The sequence below is a fragment of the Salarias fasciatus genome, chromosome 10 (assembly GCF_902148845.1).
Source record: "Salarias fasciatus chromosome 10, fSalaFa1.1, whole genome shotgun sequence".
Taxonomy (NCBI): Eukaryota; Metazoa; Chordata; class Actinopteri; order Blenniiformes; family Blenniidae; genus Salarias; species Salarias fasciatus.
Genome location: NC_043754.1, coordinates 12,429,408 through 12,451,899, shown reverse-complemented (window position 1 = coordinate 12,451,899; position 22,492 = coordinate 12,429,408). Strand labels below are relative to the sequence as shown.

General features: G+C 45.4%; 1 protein-coding gene across 3 annotated transcripts in view; it reads left to right on the top strand.

Annotated features, from left to right (window-relative positions):
- Window positions 1–22,492, top strand: part of LOC115395417 (phosphatidylinositol-binding clathrin assembly protein-like) — a 25,343-nt gene that overhangs the window by 441 nt on the left and 2,410 nt on the right. The window contains exons 1-19 of one of the 3 annotated variants that reach the window (XR_003932273.1): window positions 1–24; window positions 5,673–5,815; window positions 7,660–7,735; window positions 8,045–8,147; window positions 9,113–9,206; window positions 9,301–9,412; window positions 9,825–9,931; window positions 11,393–11,434; window positions 13,335–13,420; window positions 13,803–13,905; window positions 14,292–14,425; window positions 14,594–14,691; window positions 14,927–15,040; window positions 15,172–15,202; window positions 15,323–15,464; window positions 18,117–18,140; window positions 18,534–18,590; window positions 18,715–18,834; window positions 19,922–20,010. The exon at window positions 1–24 is cut by the window's left edge and continues 106 nt beyond it. Coding sequence is in view for 2 of the 3 variants with exons in the window: in XM_030100952.1 (XP_029956812.1) it covers window positions 1–24; window positions 5,673–5,815; window positions 7,660–7,735; window positions 8,045–8,147; window positions 9,113–9,206; window positions 9,301–9,412; window positions 9,825–9,931; window positions 11,393–11,434; window positions 13,335–13,420; window positions 13,803–13,905; window positions 14,292–14,425; window positions 14,594–14,691; window positions 14,927–15,040; window positions 15,172–15,202; window positions 15,323–15,464; window positions 18,117–18,140; window positions 18,534–18,590; window positions 18,715–18,834; window positions 19,922–19,936 (1,625 nt within the window). In the remaining variant the exon portion in view is untranslated. Of the gene's footprint in view, window positions 25–5,672; window positions 5,816–7,659; window positions 7,736–8,044; window positions 8,148–9,112; window positions 9,207–9,300; window positions 9,413–9,824; window positions 9,932–11,392; window positions 11,435–13,334; window positions 13,421–13,802; window positions 13,906–14,291; window positions 14,426–14,593; window positions 14,692–14,926; window positions 15,041–15,171; window positions 15,203–15,322; window positions 15,465–18,116; window positions 18,141–18,533; window positions 18,591–18,714; window positions 18,835–19,921; window positions 21,953–22,492 lie in introns of those variants that run through there. The other 2 variants (XM_030100952.1, XM_030100953.1) reach the window with 2 other exon arrangements.

The following is a 22,492-nucleotide window of genomic DNA, read 5'->3' as shown; positions in this document are numbered from 1 at the left end:
GACCCAAGAAGAAACACCTTGACTGTAGGTTAAGCATACCATCACTGCTCTACTGCATGTATGCATCCCTCCTCACAAAGGACAGCTTGTATAAACAGCATCTGTTACGCTTCTCTCTCTCTCTCTCTGTCTCTCTCTCATCCCGCAGCCTCTTTAATTAAAGCTCCGTTACATTCCCTTAGATTAAAAAAAAAGAAAATGTGTTTTTACGCAGCTTCAGTGTGTCCGGCCATCACTGCAAGCAGTGGATTTGAATACAAGGCGAGGGGCAAACAGCCGGGCACTATCTGTGCATGTCATTCAGGGGAAATAGGCCACTCTGGTATAGGCTAATCATATTGCAACCAGCCGCTTTACAGTGTAGGCCTATTCATTATTAACGCCACTATCAGCAGCAGCAGCAGCAGCAGCAGAGGAGGAGGAAGAGGAAGAGGCAGCACTATATCCCCCGGAGACACTTCAGTACAGATTGTGCGTTATTGTGCAGCATCACCAACATTTCCCTCTTTATTTTCTGTATTCTTCCATTCAAGTTCACTGTCATGTCCTCTGATGCATTATCATTAATGAATGCACTGCTGTCAGTCCCGAGGTGCTGGAGGAGGAGGAGGAGGAGGAGGAGGAGGAGAGTCATATACTGTGTGTACTGTAGCTCCTCTGGTGGGTGCTACACCTAGGTGGTTTAAACAGAGCAGTCCTCATGCCCTCTCTCTCGCTCTCTCTCTCTCTCTCTCACACACACACACACCCTATTACCACATGCTGCTAATTACCTGTTTGTGTGCAATCAGTGGCAATCATGTGAGAAGGAGGGTTCTTCACATGCAGATTTGGCCAGTGATTATGAGGCTGCTGTTAGGTTAGGTGGCTTTTCTACCTCGCTATAATTACTTGACATGATCAATAGAGAGCATGGCCAATCAATGGCGCTGCCAGTCAGACTCACGGGCAGGGCTGGTCGAGACGGACGGACGGACGGACGGACAGACGGGCAGATAGCAAGATCAAGAGGAAACGTGGATAAATCAGTCTGAGAGAAATAAGCGGGGCAGCGAGCCAGGCAGCCCGAGAGTCAGCCATCCAGATATGCATGCGCCCCCATCCAGTCAGCCAGCGAGTTTGGCAGTGGATCAGTCAGTCATGTCCACAGCAGAGGTGACACTGGGGATTCTGGGCTCCCTCACAAGATGTGCCACCAGGCGCTCCGGCATAATTCATCGAAATAGTGCCGTACCGCTTTGCTCTGCTGAGAAGGCCTCGGAGGAGAAAACACCCATGAGGGCGGCTCAAGAGGTTCACGAGCAAGTTTAGGAGTGGATTTATGAGGGAAGGAAAAAAAATAAAACCCTTTTGTGAGTCCTGAAATGCAGCAGTAAGTAATTACTGCTGCTTTGAGTTCATATCAATCTGATCCTAATGCTGATTAGCAGTATATGTATGTTTAGGTTTTCAGCTGGATTACCGCTGCGGCTCTCATGTTTACATTTTGAATGGCACAGATGGAGACCGGAAGATTTCTGCATTTGCGTGATTACTTTTTGATACTCCAAAGAAAATCACGTCCATTCATTCCTCCATATGCAGCGTTAATGCAAGTACGTTGAAAAAAACAAAACAAAAAACAGATAAATAGCATTAAATAACCGGCGCGGTTATGATCGGTGTTACTGAGCTGAAGACTGAAAAATCCTGATTTTACAGGAACACTGCACCCCTGCAGATATTAAACGGTAGAAGGTCGTTCACCTTCAGCACCCGCTACGAGTGGGAGTATCTCAGAAACTAGTAAATGTCACCTAACTCAAGGCTGAGAGCAGACGTTCTGAAAATAGAAGCGGGACATTTACATGACAAATTTCCATCCGTCGCACGGGTTATAAAACGCTTTATGCCGCCGCTCTCAAGGACAAAAGAAGTTTCTCTCAGAATGGGTCAGTTTATTCTTCTTTGGGAATTGATCCGGCTCTTATCGGCGCAGTAAAGACCCCGATCCTTTCTGGCAGAGCTGGATTCAGGAAGCCAGAGTGTGTTTTGTGTGCCGACGCAGCTGTTCTGACAGAAACACAGTCAAGTTCTGACGTACTTCCTGCCGAGCGGGACGGAATATGCTAATGCCAGTGGCGCTGAGGGAGCGCAGAGGGCGTGTGTTCGGGGTTGGTGATCAGCAGGTCAGTGGGTCTGAGCAGAGAGGCAAAGAGCAGGAGTCCTGGTGAGTCAGCCCGAGCCTGGGAGTCTCCTCTCGTTGGACTCTTCAGGTAAACGGGGCCCTAAAAGTGACACAAACTTGGTTTGTGTTTGGAGATAATAGAAAGGGCTGTAAAAGCCCTCAGCGGGAATAAACCTGGCAAACGGAGCAGAATCGATGCAGGTAACTGAATATAGAGCTGAGCTTTTTTGGTTCTGAGCCACGAGGCGGTAAATCTCCCTGAAAGTAAAAATACCTGTGAAAACGTTTCCCTCTGTGGGATCCGGTCTGACATTTCAGTTTTTATTTTCTATCATGTTGCATCAGCACCTCCAAATGATGGACATGGGGAGCATTTAGTGTTGAATATGTATACTGAACGGGATATTGATCAAACGTGTTCCATTTATGTAAACAGTCATGTTTATGCAGCATGAATAACTGAAATCCTGAGAGCATTAACTGTCCCTTCAGTTCACACTGACCTTGTTAGACTGGTGGGTGAAATCAACAACAACAACTGCTGATTATTTAACAGAACAGCTTAATGAACTAGTGGCCTCGTAATCAGGCCACAAATGACCTTCTGCCCATAAAGCGCCGCCGGCTGTGCCGCTGAGTAATTTTATGTATTCGCTTGTACGCCGTGGCCGTAAAAGTGACGCTCGGTGGATGGTTTTCTGAAGCAGCGGTTTATATTGAAGTGGAAGATAACGCTGACAGGAAGCGGACGGGACAACATTTGAACAGAAACACAACAGATGACAAAGCCTTGCCTCGGACGAGGTCGGTTTTGGGTTTGTTTTTGCCATTTACAGTAGCTCAGTTTATGGTGCAAAACGTCTTCAGTCGCATTCACTCACTCTCATCCCAACAACAACATGGTGTCATTTAATTACATCAGATCACGCACGGTGAAAACATAAATCTTACTTAAGTCGTCTTATTAATTTGCCATGCAGCTTATCAATACTCCCAGCTGGCAGTCATACGATCAATACCTCATCACGCCGCCGGAGCTACCTGTGCTGTCATATTCTGATGATTAAATCCTTCCTGTTGCTGACAGACGCAGGCGAAACTTCAGCACAGTGCATCTGATTTGTTGATTGTAGCGTGTTGAAAGTGTGTTATGCTACTTTGCCAACGCAGTAAAAAAACAGACGATTGTTCATATTTCTGCTCTATTTAAGCAGTTCCTGAGGATGATACGCTGGAGCTATTCAGTCGGCGCTTCATTTCCGTCTGCTGTAGGAGCGCACGGAGGGATTTTTGGGCCTTCTTAGCAAATGACAGCTGTCAGGCTGAGTATTGTAAAAGCTGAAGTTAAACTGCATGGGTGCTAAAACTTATTAACGAATTCCAGTTGGGATCGTTAGAGTCCAGTTTGTGAACATCTGAGGGCCTTTAATGGGGTTTTATGAAGGCAGCTCGGGAAAAGAAACCAATTAAACCTCAATATCCAAATATATATTCTTTTTTTTAAATCAGGAAAACATTTCACGAGAGGCTGAGTTTTATTAACTGGATGTTTTTCACTGTAAATAGACGTCTATTCATGGAGCGTGTGTTTGGAAAGTGTTTAATTGTTTCCTCCCCATGTTTTACTTTCCGCCTTCAGATATTGGCAACATGCAGGCCTTTGACTCACATTTGGCCCTAAAGCAAAGGAGCAAAATGTCATGACATTAATGCAGCGTAGAGACAGTCCGACAGCCTGGCCGCATTCATAATTCATGTCAGGAAAAGCCGGAAGAGTCAATAAACTACAGTTTGTATTGTTACACTTATTACCGAGGCGTCGGGCTCCAGAGCGACAGGGAGTCAGTGTGAGCAGGGTTTTCTGCTGAGGTGAGTCGCCGCGGCCTCTGACCTCCATTAAACATGTGGGACTGTGCGGCATCCTGCTTTTTAATGGGTGCAGAAAACACGAGAGTGCTTTCAAATAAAACCCTGATAACCTCTGATCCGGTGGAAGGAACAGCATCAGAAGACCGAGCCGTTTGAAGATCTCTCTCAGTAACTCGTTTCCCCTCCGATCCGCCGGGGTTGTTTTGCTCTCGTCGTGTTTCTGCAGCAGCACCGTGACAACCGCCTCCTCTGCTCATGAACGTACGCACAGCATGATGCTGCCTCCACCGTGCTTCACTGTAGGGACGGTTTTGGCCAGAAGAACCTGAATACGCTCCAGATGCGCTGCAGTTCTACTGTCTGGACTGATCATATTGAGAAATCAATGCCCTCTGTCCTTTTATCGCTCTCTTCCAGCTGTGATTATTACCAATATTAGCTGCACGGCGTGTGAATATCAATGAGGAGATTTTATCCCCGAAAAACGATCTTGATAATGCTGTTAAATGTTACTGAACTGATTACATGAAGCCTTTATCAAGTCAATGCACTCTATAATCCATTCAGCGATGGAGTTTATTGTGAGCATGTCCAAGGTCAGGCCGAGAAAGCCCTGCTTGTCTGAGAGAATGTGAGACATTTTCTTTATGGAAAGCCGTTGGATTTGTATTTGTGGATTTGCAGACCGGGACAAGATGTACGGCAGCACATTGGAGGGAGCATGTTTGTGCCTCCTTACCGAAAGTCGGCAAATCTCTCAGATTAAACAGATGCCGTACATACTTCCCATTTTGATCTTTAGCCAAAATCCCTATAGAATTCAAGGCATTGTTTGCGCGGCGTGCCCCAGTTATACCGCGTGTTTACTGCCGAGATCGCTATCACGGTTTATCTGGATGAAATCATTCCGTGTTATTTATAAGACCGATGAATTGAACCTGTGCTAATTTGCTCCATATCCATTTGAAGCACCCAAACATTTCAGCAGCAATTTCCATTTGAATTTACTTGTATGAAATGAAATATATGAAGGTTTTTCTGGGTTTTTCTTTCAACCCTTGAGCAGTGCTGCTGTGTGCTGCTCAGCTCCTCTGCATCTCTTTGTGGGTTCATCAACGCGATCCTCGGTAAACAAATTAGGAAGAGCAGCTACTTCTCCTGAAAATTCAAAGTTAATAGCGCCTTTGTTGTTTTTACACTTTGCATATAAGGTCACCCAGGCCGCGTGTTTGAAAACCCCCTGAGTCAGTTTCATTAAATCTCATCTGTATTCATTTCACACATGTTATTAAAACAATCTGTCCTTTTAATTGAGTGCGCTGAATGAGAACTGACCTTGTAAAGTCCCTCTCCGTCCTCTGGGTATTGACATTTCAGTGGAACAGGTAGGTAACGCCCCGGAATCACAGCCGCTAAATGGATTTTGTGATACTGTAGCCTTGGCTGGTGTTGATCTGTCTCTATGAGGGTCTGTCTTTAAACAATCATTCGCACAAAATCATACAAAACCTCATCGAAGATCACTTCAGATCAATACGTGGTTTATAGACACAGCGATCGTTTCTGCAGGGCGTTTTTGTGTGTTTTCTCTCGTTTGGCCCGTCGCTCCTCAGTTTCTCTTCTTCGCCTCCCGCAGACCTGATCCACTGCACCAATGAGCTGAACGTCAGCATCCCCCACCTGGCCGACACGCTGCTGGAGCGCACGGCGAGCAACAGCTGGATCGTGGTTTTCAAAGCGCTCATCGCCACACACCACCTCATGATGTACGGCAACGAGGTGAGTCAAGGACGTTCACACCCGCTCGTCACGTTGACGGAACGGCCTTGATTTAATCAGGAGGACACAAAAAAAAAAAAAGCTTTTCATGGGAGTCTGGGTCGCAGGGCGCTGTGAAGGCGGCGTGCGCTCTGGACGGGTCGCCAGTTCATCACAGAGGAGACAGATTCTCACATTCATCCCTCATTAAATCTTAACCGGTGATCCGTTGTCTGTCTTTCCCTTGTCTTCTGTCAGCTCACCACTGTTAGTCTCCACTTCGACTTCTCCCGGTAAATAAAACTAAAATCAATCAGTTTAAAGAGGAAGATTCCCAACACCCGTCGAGCCTCCAGAAGGGGAGTAAAAAATGAATTTCAGGAGCTTCCTGTTCAGAATGCAGCGGCCACAAACATGAAAGACAGATAGTGACGTTCCTCTTCAAGTCCTCTGGATTCAGTTATTGATATACGACAAAGAAATGTGCATATTTCTCAGCAGGCCGCAGCGATTTCTCCTCGCGGCCGGGCTCTTTGAAGTCCGACAGTGACCGATGGGCTCCCCCGCTGACATTTCAATGGCCAGTATGACAAATCACTTTGCCCCGCCGCTCGCGCCCCGAGAGTAACAGCCGCAACATCAAACATGTTAAATGATAAGCGCCCGGGAGCGGAGGAGAAGGGCCGATCACCGCGGGGATGACGACCCTCTGAGGGCCTCGGGACGACAAGGCTTTTAGTGACTCCGCTCCGGACATGCTGGGCTGAAAACGAGCGGCTTTGTTTGTTCGTTCGTTTGGCGTCAGCACCTTCTTCAACGTAACGCAGTGAAAAAAGAAAGGAAAGAAGGATGGAGGACGGTTTGGAGACGCTCAGGAAATTTGACAGCAACAGACGCGTCATTGAGGCCGATCGCAGTCAACATTTCTGAGTCAGACGTTTTCAATATGATTGAGTGAGGATGGAGTTAATGAAGAGCTTCTCCTCCATTTAACAGCAAATCGCAGCAGAGCAGCCCTGCAGCTCCACAAATGTCTTCGCATTCAACAAAACTAACAAGCGATGAGCACGCTGACGCCGTGCGGTAATTGAGACTGCGCTTCTCAGAAGTAATCAGTTTACTGTGGTGCAGAAGAGTGTTGCTTTAAAATGCGTCGTTCATAACATCACTTTATTAAATGCGCTTCTTTAAGTAATCACTCCCCGAAGGTGTGATCCGTTCTCACTTTAACGAACCACCAAGCATCCAAAACCAGTCCGGGAAAAAAAAAAAAAAGGATTAAAAAAAACGTGGCTCAGCTGTTCCTCGACAGCTTTACATTCATCCAGCAGCTGCAAATGACTGAAGATTGAAACCAGACTCTCAGTCTTAAAGCGAAACCTGGACTCAAGACATGCAGAATTGATCAAATCTTTACTTTTTAAAGCACGTACATCAAGTCAAACACCCTCTGACGACAACACTGCACCAGTCTGCCGTCCTCCGCTGTCGACACCGAGGAAGATACAGCAGATTTCTTTCTTTGTTTCCTGGTCATTGTGGAAACATTTGTGTCGGGTTATTCCACCTACACCGCCTCCACCAGTCCTTGACACACATGGCGAACGCGGCCGAGGCGTTCAAGGATCTCGAACTGTCTTTTTCATCCAATTTGAAGGACCGTTGCGTCACCGCGGCCTTGTGCTTTCAGACAGAAACGCGGAAAAAAAATGCAGCGCGAGAAATGATTGCAAATACAAAGAAGTCCAGAAGCACTGGCATTAAAAGCTCTCTAATGCCAGTCACTGTGAGCTGCTGGTCGAATGAGTAAAACTGGTTTTGGAAACAAGATAACACACTAACTTTTCTCTCCTGTTTCCCCCCAGAGATTGATGCAGTATCTTGCCTCCAGAAACACACTCTTCAACCTCAACAACTTTCTCGATAAGGCTGCACTACAAGGTGATTTAATGCCGTTGGGCTGTTTGTGGGCTCAGCAGTGCTGTACGTCTCACAAAATGACTTTATGTCGGGACTCTCACCGGATCTGTAACGCCATCAATAAGCCGCTATTCATGTCCGAGAAGCCCGGCGTTCAGGACTGATGCTGAGAAGCGAATTGTAATTAAACAACCAGAGCCAGTATGACACATCTAGTCACAATGGAAGTAATACATTTCATATGAGAGGTATTATGGCTTCCTAACCCGATTTGGGGAGTAGAGTAAGCTGATCAGGCTGTGACTGCGGCGCCTCCTCTCTGCCCTCCAGGATACAACATGTCGACCTTCATCAGACGATACAGCCGCTACCTGAATGAAAAAGCCATGTCTTACAGACTAGCAGCGGTGGACTTCACCAAGATGAAGAGAGGGTAACACACACACACACACACGCAAGCAAAATCAGCACAGGAAGAACATGCAAACTTTGCAGAGAAAGGCTCATAAATCTGGACTCCAAACGGGCACCGTGTTGCTGTGAGATGAGAATACAAACCACTGCACCGCTGTGGATGTTTTCACCCCAACAAACTAAACATTACGTTCAACAGTGAGTCGTAGAAACTGTATATTTTTTTACCTCAGAAATGCCGTAAATTGATTTTTTTTGGTACTTTTTCTGAACGGCAGCGATTACAGGGTGAATGTTTCTATTCAACTCTCTCCAGACTGCCTCCACACATAAACTACTATAATTAGAGGAATCTATATGTCTGGATGCATGCATGTTTGAAAAACATGGTTTTCCTGTGTCTGTACAGCATCAGTTCTCATTCCAGCGTTCTGTCGGTCTCTTTTGTGAAGCACTTTGAAGAATCTTTCACTGTCTGAATGGTGCTATATTCTAAAAAAATGCATTTGACTGTATGCAAGCTACAAAAGCGGTTGAATGTGTGACAGTTTATCATCTCTACCATTTTCAAGCAGTTTGCTAGCAATATTAAACATGTAGTATCTTCTGAATCATTGGTCACAGAAGTTCTAAAACAAAGTAAAGTTTCATTAGGAGATTAAATCATCCTTTTTTGAAGTATTTCTAAGAGGTTAAGGCATGCTGTATACAGACATTTGTTTAAAAAAAATCTTCAAGAAGTAAAGTAGAGAAAACAAGTTGATAAAATTGTGATATTAAAATAATTTCTCGACATTAGGGAATAAAATAAAAACTCATCAAATGAGAGGCTGAAACAAAACAAAACTGCGAGATGAAAGTAAAAAATCTAGATGAAATCTGAAATACTATCACATTATTTAATATAGCTGATGACAGTAAAGACGACGGTCCTTTTGACAGTGGCGTTCGGGGGGGTTTACCGCCTTGCTGCTGTGATTTCAGTGCCGACGGCGTGATGCGCACCATGAACACCGACAAGCTGATCAAGACTCTGCCCGTCATCCAGAACCAGCTGGACGCTCTGCTGGATTTCCAGGTAAAACTCAAACATGGAAATATTAAAAAAGAAAAAAAAAAAAAACAAACAAACCGTGAGCGGCTGCTTCAACCCGCCTGCTCTCCCGGTCCAGCCCAACTCCAACGAGCTGACCAACGGAGTGATCAACACCGCCTTCATGCTGCTGTTCAAAGACTCCATACGGTTGTTTGCCGCGTACAACGAGGGCGTCATCAACATGTTGGGTAAATCACAGCCGACCCGAACACTCGCCGTTCACATGGCTTCGGCTGTTTGCTCCTCTGATGTGCAGATCACAGTCCGTCGGACTCGATCTGATCCTCCTTTGGAGACGATCGATTTTCCCTACTACAGTCTCTCAAAGTCCAATTAAAGACTGTAATGATCACCTTCCTTTCATCCATCAATTATTAAACCAGTGAGGTGCAAGAGGCCAAGAACAGACCCTCAGACTCTTTACAGTGTTCATTAAACGGCCGCTTAGCCTTTAACTAACGCTCTTTGCATCCTGGGACTCTTTACAAGATGACAAACAGGTGGCAGTGAGAGGATAAATCCTCAGATCAGCAAACTGTTTTCACTCTTCAGAGCATGTTTTGATGGTGTTTGTGGCTCTGATTCCGGTCTCCCACACAGAAAAGTACTTCGACATGAAGAAGAACCAGTGCAAAGAGGCCTTGGAGATCTACAAGACCTTCCTCAACAGGATGACCAAACTCTCTGAGTTTCTCAAAGTGGCAGAGGTAACGTCCGTTTGTCCCGACGCTCCTCCTCCTCGGAGGAGCTAAGACGCCAGTCGGCGGCCGTGTCTGGAGCGAATCTCAACGGCGTCCTCCCCCTCTGGCTTCACATAAAGATATTTAATGTTCTCGTCTCATTTTCTCCTGTCAGTCAGAAGAATTCAAGAAAATCCTCTTCCACTTGTTGACATTTGCTCCAGACTCCTGTTAAACCCCGGGGATCTGATTTCCGGTCAATACCGCAGATCAGTGTCCAGGAGTGTCTCCTCCTTAATCCTCCAAGTCTCTTTTTGCATCTAGATTCTCCTCCCGATTCTGTCCTTCTCTTGCCCTGACCCGGGGATGGGGGTTACTCCAAGACAGCCGTAATTGGCTGAACCGTAGCCTATCAGAAAGCCACTCATGTACAGCTTCCACTTGAGGGACCCCCCCCCCCCCCCCCCCCCCTTTGCCCCGCGTGCTGCCTGTTCACATGCCTGCACTGCATGCCCAAGCAAGCTCTTTTTCTATCACTATCTCTGTCTCCTGATCTCCTCTTTAATTTCCTTCCTTTTCTTTAAAAAGCAAATAGAAGCTCTTGTTTCCTCCGTGACGGCTGCTGTCCGGTTAACGGTTGCTGTCCTCCCGGCCAGGCTTCACAGCGACTTTACACAGTCCGGTCCTCTGTAGGACTGCGTAGCATTGTCCCGCGCGCCATCCTCAAAGGCTTTTCTCACTGCTTGGTTTCGATCCCATTTGGAAGAAGGTTTGGGGTGCAGCCGCTTGATCCAAAGACCAAAAAAACAAAAAAACAAAAAAAAAAACAACCCAGCAGACTAACGTTGACTTTAAGGACCCATTCATTTTACCTGTCTAACAAAATGTGTGTTTGTCTGTTTGTGTGTCATCTGTGTCCCTCCCTTCTCTTTCTGTTCAAAGTCAACATTAGTTGAGTGTCTTCCTTTTGGATGTTTCCGACCTCGCAGTCACGTGACCTGTTGTCTGCCCTCTCCGCCCTGCCTGTTCAATCAGTCGTGCTCAGCATTCATTTCCAACCAGTCTCCAGATCTCAGTGTGTGTATGCGTGCGTGCGTGCGTGTGCGTGTGAGCGCGTGTACTTATAAGTGTGTGTGTGTGTGTGTGTACACGTACTGTGTATTTATAGGTGTTTTGTATGTGTGTGCATGCGCCCGTCTCCCCTCTTCCTCTGTTCTTTATTTGTTTTCCTTTCCAGCCACTGCATGAAGTAATGGATGCTTGGGTTTGATTCTTCTTTCTCCCTCCTCCTCCTCCTCCTCCTCCTCTTCTTCCTCTTCCTTCTTCACATGCCTCTTCCCTTTCTTTTTAATTTCATTTAATCTTGTGGTCTGTTGGGTCTTTTGTTTTATTCCTTGTTATGTTTTTACATTTGGTTTATTATTTTTTTTTTTTTATTTTGCCTCCCTCCTCCCTCCCCTTACCCCTCCCTCCTTTTTTGTGACACAGCGAGTTGGGATAGATCAGGGCGACAGCCCCGATCTCACACAGGTCAGTCCACATCTCATCTCAATCAGTCAATCAACCAGTCAGTCAAACCAGTATCTCAATCCGTCCAGTCAGTCCCATAATGCTTCATTCTAGACGCTCCCGTTCCCTACTCACCCTACAGACCTGCCCACACTGCAGCTGCCCCGTCCTCCTCCTCTCTTCTCCACTCTCCCTAACTCCTTCGCTTTGTCTCCTTTTTTTCTGTCTGAACAGTCTAGAATAGAGAGGAAACAACCTCGAAGCAGCATTTGTTTTTTCTCCACAATTTTTTTAAGCAAAATGTTTTTTTTTTTCTCCTTATCTGAATTATTACAGAGCAAAATTTACTCAAAGGTAAGATTTTTAAAGCAGCTGAGTAACAATGTATTCAGATTTTTTTTTTTATTTTTTTAAAGACAGACTCATCTTAGATGTCCATGACTGGGGCTTAGCATCTGTCAGATGATTTTTTTTAATGTATTTATTTTTTTTTTTTTGCTTTTTACGAGCAGTTGTTCTGGCATTTTCCCAGTGTAAATATCAAGGCTTATCTGTTGATTCACAGGCTTATCGTTCACATGAGTCAGCACCACCTCACGAAATAGGGTTCTGCTCTTATAAGCAGTGTTCAAATCATTTTTCTTAAAAGATTACGTCCCTTTTGCATTAGCTGTGGGGAGAGCAGCGAATGGTTTTTTTTATTAAATAGGTTTCTGCAAATGTGACTTGGATAGGAGTACATAATGTCATCATAAGTACTGCATATCATGCTTTTACAAAAAAAAAAAACCTCAAATGCAGCTTATCTTTTTCAGCGGACGCGTAATTGGGTGTTGAATGTGACAAATCACACAGCAAACTGAAGTCGTGTCATGTTTGTAGTGCTTATGAAGACCTTATATGCCCTTATTCAACAACCTAGTGAGCCATGCCTCTACTGAGCTCTAGATATGTGTCTGTTTTACTTTTTAAAATTTTAGCATATTCTAGATTTCTCTGAAGAAGGATATCCAGAATTCGCAATTTACTCTCTTTCCCCCTTAAAATAAGTATATGAGAAATCTTTTCTTTGCCTGTTGTGTTTGCATTGCGTGTTCTCTGGTGTGGAAATGTAAAGCTCTGGGTGAAAACCGCGGGATCACATGTGGGCGAAAGTCAACCCATCCATCCCTTTTTATTTCCGGTACAAATTGCTGGCCTGCTTATCAATGTGTATACCTTGGCTTTTCACCAGATGTTTACATTTCACTGAGTTAACTTCTCTGGCTTCCAGCGGGAGGCGGTCTCGGTGGCGGCTCAGGTCCTCTGGCCAACACGCTTCAGTAGACTCAATCAAAGCACTCACACCTCGATTTGATCTTTAACCTGAAGTGGAATCCATTAGTTAACTCGTAACTGTTTGGAATGGTGATTTTCTTTGCGTGTATGCGTGTGTACGTGTGTGTTTGGTTATGAGAGTGTTTTTTTTTTCTTTTTTGTGCACTGCTGGCCTCTCTGCATGGGCTCCTTAGACGGCTCACAGACGTGTTTGTTGTGTTTTTTTATTTTTTTCTTTCCGCTGGAGACTCGCAGCCACGACGCTCCGCTCTGTCCTGAACCGTCAGTCCTGCTGCGGGACTCGCTTGCATGATCCAAGGCTAATGTGTGCATGCTGGTCAACCAAACCTGATGAAACCAAACGCAAAAAAAAAAAAAAAACAGAACAACAAGCTGTCGTAGAATAGATAGTGACTCTGAGGGTGATGTCTTTCATTTTTGCTGCTGCTTTACGTGTGTGAGTGTGTGTGTGCGTGTTAGAAGAAGGAGAAGGTATGAGAGAAAGCGTGAGAGAAAGGTGTGTGCCCAACTTTTGCCTACAAGACTTGTGGCGCTAACGTTATCCCCTCAACCCCCCCCCGGCCCCGTTTAACCCCCCCCCCAGGCCCCCAGCTCGCTCCTGGAGGCTCTGGAGCAGCACTTAGCCTCTCTGGAGGGCCGGAAGCTCAAAGACCTCTCCACAGCCAGCAGGTAGGACCAGAAATCAGAAAGCTCAGGCTGACCCGTGTAAAGATGGAGGTTGAGATGGTGTGGATGCTGATAGAAAACATCTGCTCTGTGCATCGAGCATGGCAGCACATTTCTATCAATATCAATCAGCCTGTAGGACGGATCGCACTGGAATGAAGTGAAGACACATCATTGGATAATGAATCTTAATAAAGTGTATCCTCAGACCTCTAGTCTGACGCATCGCTCTGTCAGTATATCAATCTGTTCATATCAGGCTTTCCTCGCGAGGAAGAAGATTTTAAAATCTCTGTGAATTTCTTCTTTTATGTGTGAATCAGTTTTAAAGAGCAAAGTCAAAACAAACATCCAGGAATGAAGTGAGTGTGTGTCTCGCCTTCAGATCCAGCACCTTATCCAGCGCGGTGTCGTCCCTCTCCAGCACCGGCATCTCTCTCAGCCGTATGGACGATAAGACGGAGGACAACAGACTGCAGCAACACAAGGCAAGACGCGCGTCAGACTCTCCAACGCCGCTGAAAGGTTTATGCGTTTGAATCCTGCGCAGCAGCAACCCTGCCCTGGACTGAACTTCAAACTGTTTGCTTTTATCCGAGAAAAACAGTACCTGTGCGCGGCGAGAATCTCTCGTGCTTTTTGTCCTGCGCCCCCGTTGTTAAATTCAAACAGACAAGTGCTTTAGTTCTGCAGTACAGTGAAATACACCGTCTGTCTCCGGCTGCTGGTCCGTGGCGTGCGGGGATGCACGGAGAATAGAAATGAACTCACAAACCCGAGCACCGCGCCTCTGCAGAGGCTTTAATATTTCCATCAAACGACGTCCAGGAAAGCAGAAGGTAATGATTATGTTCTGCCGGTTCTCTCCACGCAGGAGGACGGTCATAAAGTAATCGACATTCAGACGCCCAACGTGTCGCCCAGCACCCAGTCGGTGGGCAGCGCCAACAGCAGCGGAGGAGCCACAGACCTGTTCTCCAACTCGCCCATCGTACCAGTAAACAACCAGTGAGTGGATCAGCTCCTACAGCGGAGAGCGCAGAGCCTCCTTTAACTCCCGTCGTCACACCAGCTCTTTAAAGAGAAGTCTTGTTGCTCTGCGACGGCGGCGAATTAAACATTCACGGCCAAATGGAAAACATATCTGCATTATCTGCTCTACTTTCCCTCCTGCAGTGTGCCAAACCTGACCAGTGAGCTGTTCACCCTGCAGCCCAGCTTCACCCCCATCCAGACCACACACACTGTGCCCAACAATAACAATGCCTGGGGAGGTAGGGGAGGCGCGGCAGCGCGCACGCAAACACACACACACACACACACACACACAGATGCAATCATGCAAATGACCAGCAAAGTATGCAAATGGAATTCTCACTCTCGAGCCGCACACCAAGAGCAGGATACGGCGTGACAGTGATGGTCAGTCGCTTCATGCTTTTGACTCATTTCCCCCCCCCTTTTTTTTTTCTCCCTCTGCTCGTTACCATGGTTACCCCTGGACGTAAGGTGATCTGCTAAAGCCATCCCCGCCCACTCAAATTCACAGCCCTGGAGCCCCATTGCACTCTGGGAAAATGCTGCCCAACGATTTGGACTCTTCGTTAGCCAACCTCGTTGGCAGTGAGTATGCAGCGTGTCTCTCTCCAAAAACTCACTCATCACATCCATTTTTTTTTCTCTCTCTCTCTATTTCCCTTCTCTCGCTGAGACGCCGACTTTTTAACTGATGTTTTTCTCTCGCCGTCTCTCAGACTTGCAGTTTGGGGGGACGCCAGCTAAAAAGTGAGTGGGTTTGGTTGACATCAAAACTGAGCAGCGAGCGTTTGACTCCCGCCGTCTGTTTGTTTACTGAGTTTGCGGTCCGTGCACCTGTAAATGCTTGCGTTGCCTGGTGTGTGTCAGACCGGAGCTCCAGTGGAGTCAGCTGGTGGAGAAGAAGCCCTCGGGGGGCGGCGGCTGGCAGCCCAAGACCATGTGCACCAGCACCAACTGGACCCACAGCACCCATCCCATGGCACCTGCACCCATGCCCGTTCCTCAGATGGTAAATTAAAAGCCCCGGCAGCAGCAGCGCGGCGTGTTGGGAGTCTCTCCACGCAGCCTGATTAGACCTCCTCTCATGACCGTGAGGCGCTGCCGCATGATTGACAGCATCTTCATTCTCCTGTTAGTTCAGTTAAATTAAATGAGCAAAGGTCTGGTTTATACACCAAGTATAAATCTCTGCAGACCGCAGGGAGCTTCAAATTGGCTGGATTTTAAATTTCATCAGGCGGCGAACGTCTCGTCTGCAGCTAGTGACCTTACAGACGGCTGTGCGCAGACTGGCTGCCTTTTGGAGCGTGAAGCTTGCTGAAATATCAGAAAGTGAGGTGTGTCATGTGACGCCATACTGAACCAAAGTCTTATAATTGAACATTATCGCAATTACTCTTCCACCTCCCACACTGGTTAAATGATCTTGAAATTGCATATTTTGTTATTGAGGTTTGAGATCCTTCATTATCTTTTTTTTTGTTTGTTTGCTGTTTTGATTTTTATGTTTTAACGTTACAATTACAAACATGGAGTTTACCTGCACATCCACTGAGAATCTGAAGAATTACTGACTGTAATTGTTTCTACAATTAGATGTAAAAAAGACAGATACACAGATTTTAAGAGTCACCGATCGAGCCAAACTAAAAAAGGGAACTAAACTCCTTCACAACCGATGAATTCTGTGTTTCTTAACCGTGAACTGTTTGAGCTGTGTTCCATAAATCAACATGTTTTGTGTTGATTTTAATCGTGGATACAGACTCCACAAGAACAAGAGTTGGTATTGAAAGAACATGAACAAAGTCATTTCTGGTCAGAACGTTGTTTTCTCACGACCCTGAGAAAAAGAACAAATTTCTCTTCTGCAAAAACTTCATAATCACAACAGAAGGGGCAAAATGTGACAAAGAACTTTTGCCAAAAGGATTTATGAGCATTGCAGGAGTAAAATTGCAAAGGAAATGACTAATTGTATGTCTCTAATTTTAATAGACAGTTCAAATATGCTTAAACTGACTTTCATCCCACCATTACTTTGCAAATTGAAATATGTGGATGGAGGCCATTGCTTGCCCGTGTTTGGTTCAGCTCTGAAGAATATCTGCAGTTTTTACAGCGCCTTTCGATCCGTCTGACACCAGAATCGACAGGTCAATTTCCTTTTTTTAACAAATTCAGTCAGACCTTGAACAAACTTCAAATTATGAAGCCTAAAAACTGGAAAGTTTGAGTCAGAATAGTACCACTAAAACCTTTACTTTTAAACTTTAATGTTTTGTTCTTTGCCGTGGTGCAGAGAATACATGATGAAGATGTCTATATATTTCCACAAAACCAAATAATTACTACAGAAAGTCACTACGATGTCATCATTAAGCCAGTTTTACTAAAGGCCTGTGGTGCAAAATGCCCAAAAACTTCTCTCATAGCTGTAGCATCAGGCATGTTTTTACTAACTCAGCCTGACGACAGCGTGGATTTGAGTTTAATGCTAGTTTGATCTCAAGGTCGCTGTCATGGCTCAAATCTCAGCTCAGGTCTCAGCGTTGTGGCTGCAAATCTCTGTTTTCTTTGACATTTTATGTAATTTCCTTGGTGGTTTGGTGGTCCGGATTGGAGCCTCCTGCGGGCCGGTTTTGGTCTCCGGGCCCTTATGTTTGACACCCTTGACTGAAAGTCTCAGTGGTTTTTGTGGCTTCATTTCTCCTTTTTGTGAACAACCTCATTCATCAATGAAGTGCTATTTTAAATCGAAGCTGTGCCACTGCTGTAAATCGTGCGGCGGCGTGGAGGGACTTCAACTTCAGTCTGTCCTTCGCCTGCCTTTCACATTTTTGGCTCTCCTCTTTGGCGCGTGGCGTCTGTGGGCTGAATTGGGCTCAGTGGGTAAATGATAACCTGATCATCATGTAAACAACAGCACTGCTGTAGCCAAGAGCTTCGCCCATCGTTTCACCCACTCCTCCAGACTTTTATTGTGAAACTGAATGAGCTCGGCCAGGTTGGATACTGTGCTGGATTTGGTGTGTATATCACAAAAATGTCTTAGAGGTGACACTGAGGCTGCTGTTTTCTCGCCTCCTTCCAAAGATTGGAGACTAACATTAAGATAAAACTTGACATTTTGCATTGATGAAGTTTAGAAAAACTACAGTTGTGCATTTGCTGTTGTGTCTCATTGATCCAGTTCATTGATAACACACGCTCGTGTTCAATCTTTGGAAAATGTGTCGTACTGTGTTATTATCTGTCATCCATTATTCTTTCAATGAACTTGGTTTCTCCTAATGACATGCTTCACTTTGGTGTGAAATTCATAAAGTACACCTCGGGCTAAATGTAACTTCATGCTGCATTCACGGCTTTTGAAAGGTCCCTCTGCCCTTTGTGCGACGCTCTAATTACCCACACGTCTCTTCCATTCAATCTGTCTTCATCTTTTAATTTCGGGCTGATTGACCTCTCAACTCAAACTGCTCATTTTGGCAGCAAATGGTTTGGAAAGCCGGTGACATGACTGGAATGGAAATCAGAGAGACAAACTTTGGTCTGACTGCAGTGGACAGGTTCATCTGTTCTGTTAGAGTTCTGAATAGCAAGAAGCAATGTTGTTTTGAGTAGTCTATTAATTTGCTTTTTCTTTTTTCTTCCACAGAACGGGATGATCTATACTGGCTATGTAAGTATCTACATCTTTAGGATATGCATCAGTCACATTTTATTAAGGTTGTTTTGCAGGAATTATCGGTATAGTGTTGCTTTGCCATTGTTATTTCATCCCTTATGGGTGTTACAACTATGAAGGATCATGGAACAGATGTTTAAGAATATAGAAACATATCTTTTATTGAGTTTCAGGGCCACAAACAGCCCAGTTTCATCTTGAGTGGTCTGGACCAGGAAACTTGTGTGGAATAACTTAAACTTGAAAATGTCTATATTTTTGCGAAAATCAAACAATTACGACTGAAGATGACTCCAGTCTCAACATATAGCCGACTTTATTGATGCCGTCTGCCAGAATGAACTTTTAGGTGAGATTGGAAAGGTTTGTCTGTGTTTTCTTGGCCAGGCTCCAGCACCAGTGGCTTTTCCTATGACGACACCCCAAGTGCCTGTGTATGGAATGGTAATGAAGGATAGCCGTGCATTCCATACATTCATCCATATCCCGCAAAATTCAAATTCGCAGGACTGATTACTATGATGAATTGTCATGCTAAGACGGTCGTCTTTTTTTCCCCCCCGAGCAGCTCCCTCCTCAGATGAGTCATCAGATGGGGGGTGTTCCCATGATGCCCCCACAGCCTGTCATGTACAACCAGCCTGTCTTGAGACCCACCAATCCTTTTGGACCCATCCCGGGAACACAGGTAACAAGTCATTATGTAGATCTGCAAGTCTCACCGCAGGAAACCATTAAGTAGATATTTATGAAATGATAAATCTATCTAAAATGTTCATATTCTAAATATACTTTTTTATTTTTCAACCTGTAATTAAGTGTGATCGGCTGTTTGCCTTAAAAAAATAGCACCATTTCTTGCAGGAACACTTTGAACGCACCCTAAAGGGAGGTTGTCTGAAACCACCCGGAGAACTAATCACAGATCTGTTGTGGGTGTCGGCTTGCTGTAAATCCTCCTGTCTCTTCGTGTAATCCCAGACAGAGTCAGTCATTTACTTTTTCAAGTTACCGTGAAAGCTTCGATGGAGCTCTCGCTTTGAAAAGCTGTTTTTTTTTTTCTTTCAACATGACAATCTGTTTAGTGGGCAATAAACAGGCTGTGAGGGGGGAAACAATCCAGACTAAAACCTGACTGAATATTGAGCAGCTCATGCTTTTATGCTCGGCACTTTGTAGCTCTCGGGGAGGCAGTTGCTGTACAGCCAAAAAAGCCTGACGTTATTGAACGCACTTCTGAGAAATGTAAATTACTCTCGGAGGCAGAAATGGGTTTTAAATACTTTATTACATGTCGGCGGCACCACACAGATAAAACAGTTTAAAAAAAAAGGAAAAGAAGAAGAAGCAAGGTTGGAATATTCCTGATTAATTCGACACCTCATGTCTGCCGGTCTCCTGCAGTAACTGATGTGCTCTCAGTCATGACTGCTGCTGACATGCTGAAGGTGTAATGATCCAGAAGCAGCAGTAATCAGGCCGTCGGATCATTTTGAAATTGACCAGGAAGTGCGGAAAAGGCGCCGCTTAAAGCAACACGCTGGTAGGGCTACAGAAGTCTGCCAAGAACAAACAATCAAATACATTCTGGCCAATTATTACAAACATGACAGAGTAATATAATTGCTCACTGAACGCGCACACCCCTAAGAAGCTGTTTTCTGGCACTGCGGCAGGTAATATGCCTGTCAATAGATGCCTGAACACTTGATGAGGTGTTTTGTTGAACTAAATTACTCTTGATTCTCCCCCCCAACACCCCCCATCCTCTGCAGATGCACTTCATGTAGAGAGGATGTTGTAACCATGGCAGCAAAGCTGAATGAGAGAGAGAAGACGAGAGGAAAAGAGATGGAGTGAAAGAACACAAATACCAGAACCAAATCCAGTGCAGGAGGAAGAAGAGGACAGAGAGTAAAGCGGCGGGGAGAGGAAAGAGGAGAAAGGACCAGATGATGGATAAAAGATGCAATGCTGATGTCAGTTTCCACGTTACCTGACCCTCTGATCTCCCCTCCTCTCTCCACATGGCTACTGATCTGTCTTCGAATCTTTATCGTCGGAGCGCCAGAGGCTCCGCATCTGTCCCACTCACCCTCTGTTCCAATCGCCATTTCAAATGGCGGGTACGACACGTGATGACGTTACGAAGACTGACAGCGCTGTGGAAGCACAGGCGCCCGGTTGCCCCTCCCCGACCGCCCCTCATCGTTATGATTTCTTGTACAAAGGCTTACCCGTGTCTCTTTCCATCCCGCAACTGAGTCAAACTCGGAGGGCACACGTCTCTTTCTCTGATCGGATCGTTTGCTGGCACTTTATTCAATGTGAACTTTGCCAAGGGTGTGTTTCTATGTTGGTGATTTCAGCATCTTGTTCAGATTGGTTCCCGGTGGCGTTTCATCCATCACCTGATGTCAGAAGTTATTGATTTGAATGCATGTGCGTGTGTGTGTGTGTGTGGGTGTGTTTGTGTGTCTCTTTTTCTACATTTTCAGCGTGCTGCATCAACATTACAGTCTTTTATGAGCTCCATTTGTTCTTAATTGCCAACTTCTTCAAGAACCCAGCGTGCAACAGTGATTGGTGAGCGCGCTTGTGTGACTGCGGATGGCCATAGATAGCCGTGTCGGGTGTGTACTGTGTGTTTCTCTTTTGGTACCTAACGTCATTGCTGTGTTGCCAGGTACCAATGTGTTACTGCACTGGAACTAACTAATGAAAGCACTGAGCCAGACCCAGGCATCGCATTTGGATGTAAACAAACCTCTCATACTAATACTAACTTTGTTCCTTGGGGGACGTGCCGTACACTGTATTTTCTTTTCCCCTATTCTACAGCTGTGCAATACCATACAACTCGATTACTGTCTTTTCATTCACCTGTAGCCTCTTTAGAAGCTTTTATTCTGCTGTAGCGTTGTATAGTGTGTCCACATCGAGTTTCAGTCTAGAAGTTGTTTTGGTTTTGTTTTTTTTGTATCTGTACTGCTCTAAAAGTAGTGAAAAATGCACTAAGAGCTGGACGGAGAAGTGAAAGGGCATCAGCAGGTGTGGTTTCACACCCAAGCTGTATGACCTCCGGTCTGAGCATTTGTCCTGTCCAAAAGTAACACCCGACAAACCCCTTGTCACTGGTTTAGGCTAATTATTAATTACCACAGCAGATGTTGTACCTCCAACCGGAGGAACGGAAGACACTGCTCAGGCAGAGAGGTTTGTAAAGGAAGTGTTAACGTTAACGGACAGGACGGCGAAAGGTCAGTCGAAGGAGCCGAACGAACACCAGACCGTGCTGAATAATGTGTGGCGTGTAAGGTCACGACCCTGATAACGCGTGGGGTGTGCAGATTAATTTGGACGGGCTCCAACAAGACGTAAAACTTTAATGTGGATTTCAAAAGCAGATCCAAGGTCAAGTAAGACCCACGGTCAGATGTTAAATATATAGGAATAGAAATATATATATATAGCACAAACGTTCAATGAGGGGACAATGCTCTGCTGCACAAAAACCTAAAATCAATGCTGGGATGTACAGTTGAAAGGGGCAATAATCGATTGGCGATGAAGTCATTTTCTATTGATTGTGTCTGTTCTATGTACATGTACTGTATGTGTGTTTGTGTGCACATGCCTTCCCATAGAGATAAACAGGGTCATGTTCCTCGGTTAGAGATGGAAGATCTCTGGCGAGCCGGTAGCGTGTACTAACTTAGCAGTGAGTGTTATTGTGACCGTGTCTCAGTCTGTACAACACCGACATCAAATCAAGGTGGCTCTCTAGGATCACTCACCTGCTGAAATACACACACACACACAGAGACACAAAATGCCCTGAATCATCAGATCTGGAAACCTCAAAAGCCAAGTGCGAGGCAAACCTCTCTAGTGATTTCAAACAAAATTAGAGAATCACAACTTGTGGTTCATTCCTGAACGGACTGCTGGCAACGCAAAAAACCAATCTTACCCACAGCTACCACTCTACTACCAGCAGAGACTCTTGTTAGACATCATCGCCGAGCAGGGAGATCATTTCCGAGGTTGCACCTTCTAATGAAGATCTAAACAGAAAGCCGACCGGCGTTTCGGTATCTCTTTTGGAAGACTGTTGTAATCACTCCCCACCATTACTCCTCGTTCCAGTGGTTTGCCTTTTCTCCGTCAGCTGAACGCTCTTCTCATTGTACACTTCACTCTCGCGAACACAGCTCGATCCGTCCTGGGCCAACCTCTGACTGTTACTGTGTCCTCTGTATATAGGTAATGCCGTTCATGTGTTTCTAGACGTGCTCTCTGTAAAGTGATCGAAGCCCCATTGGATGACGTACTGTATGTGGGAA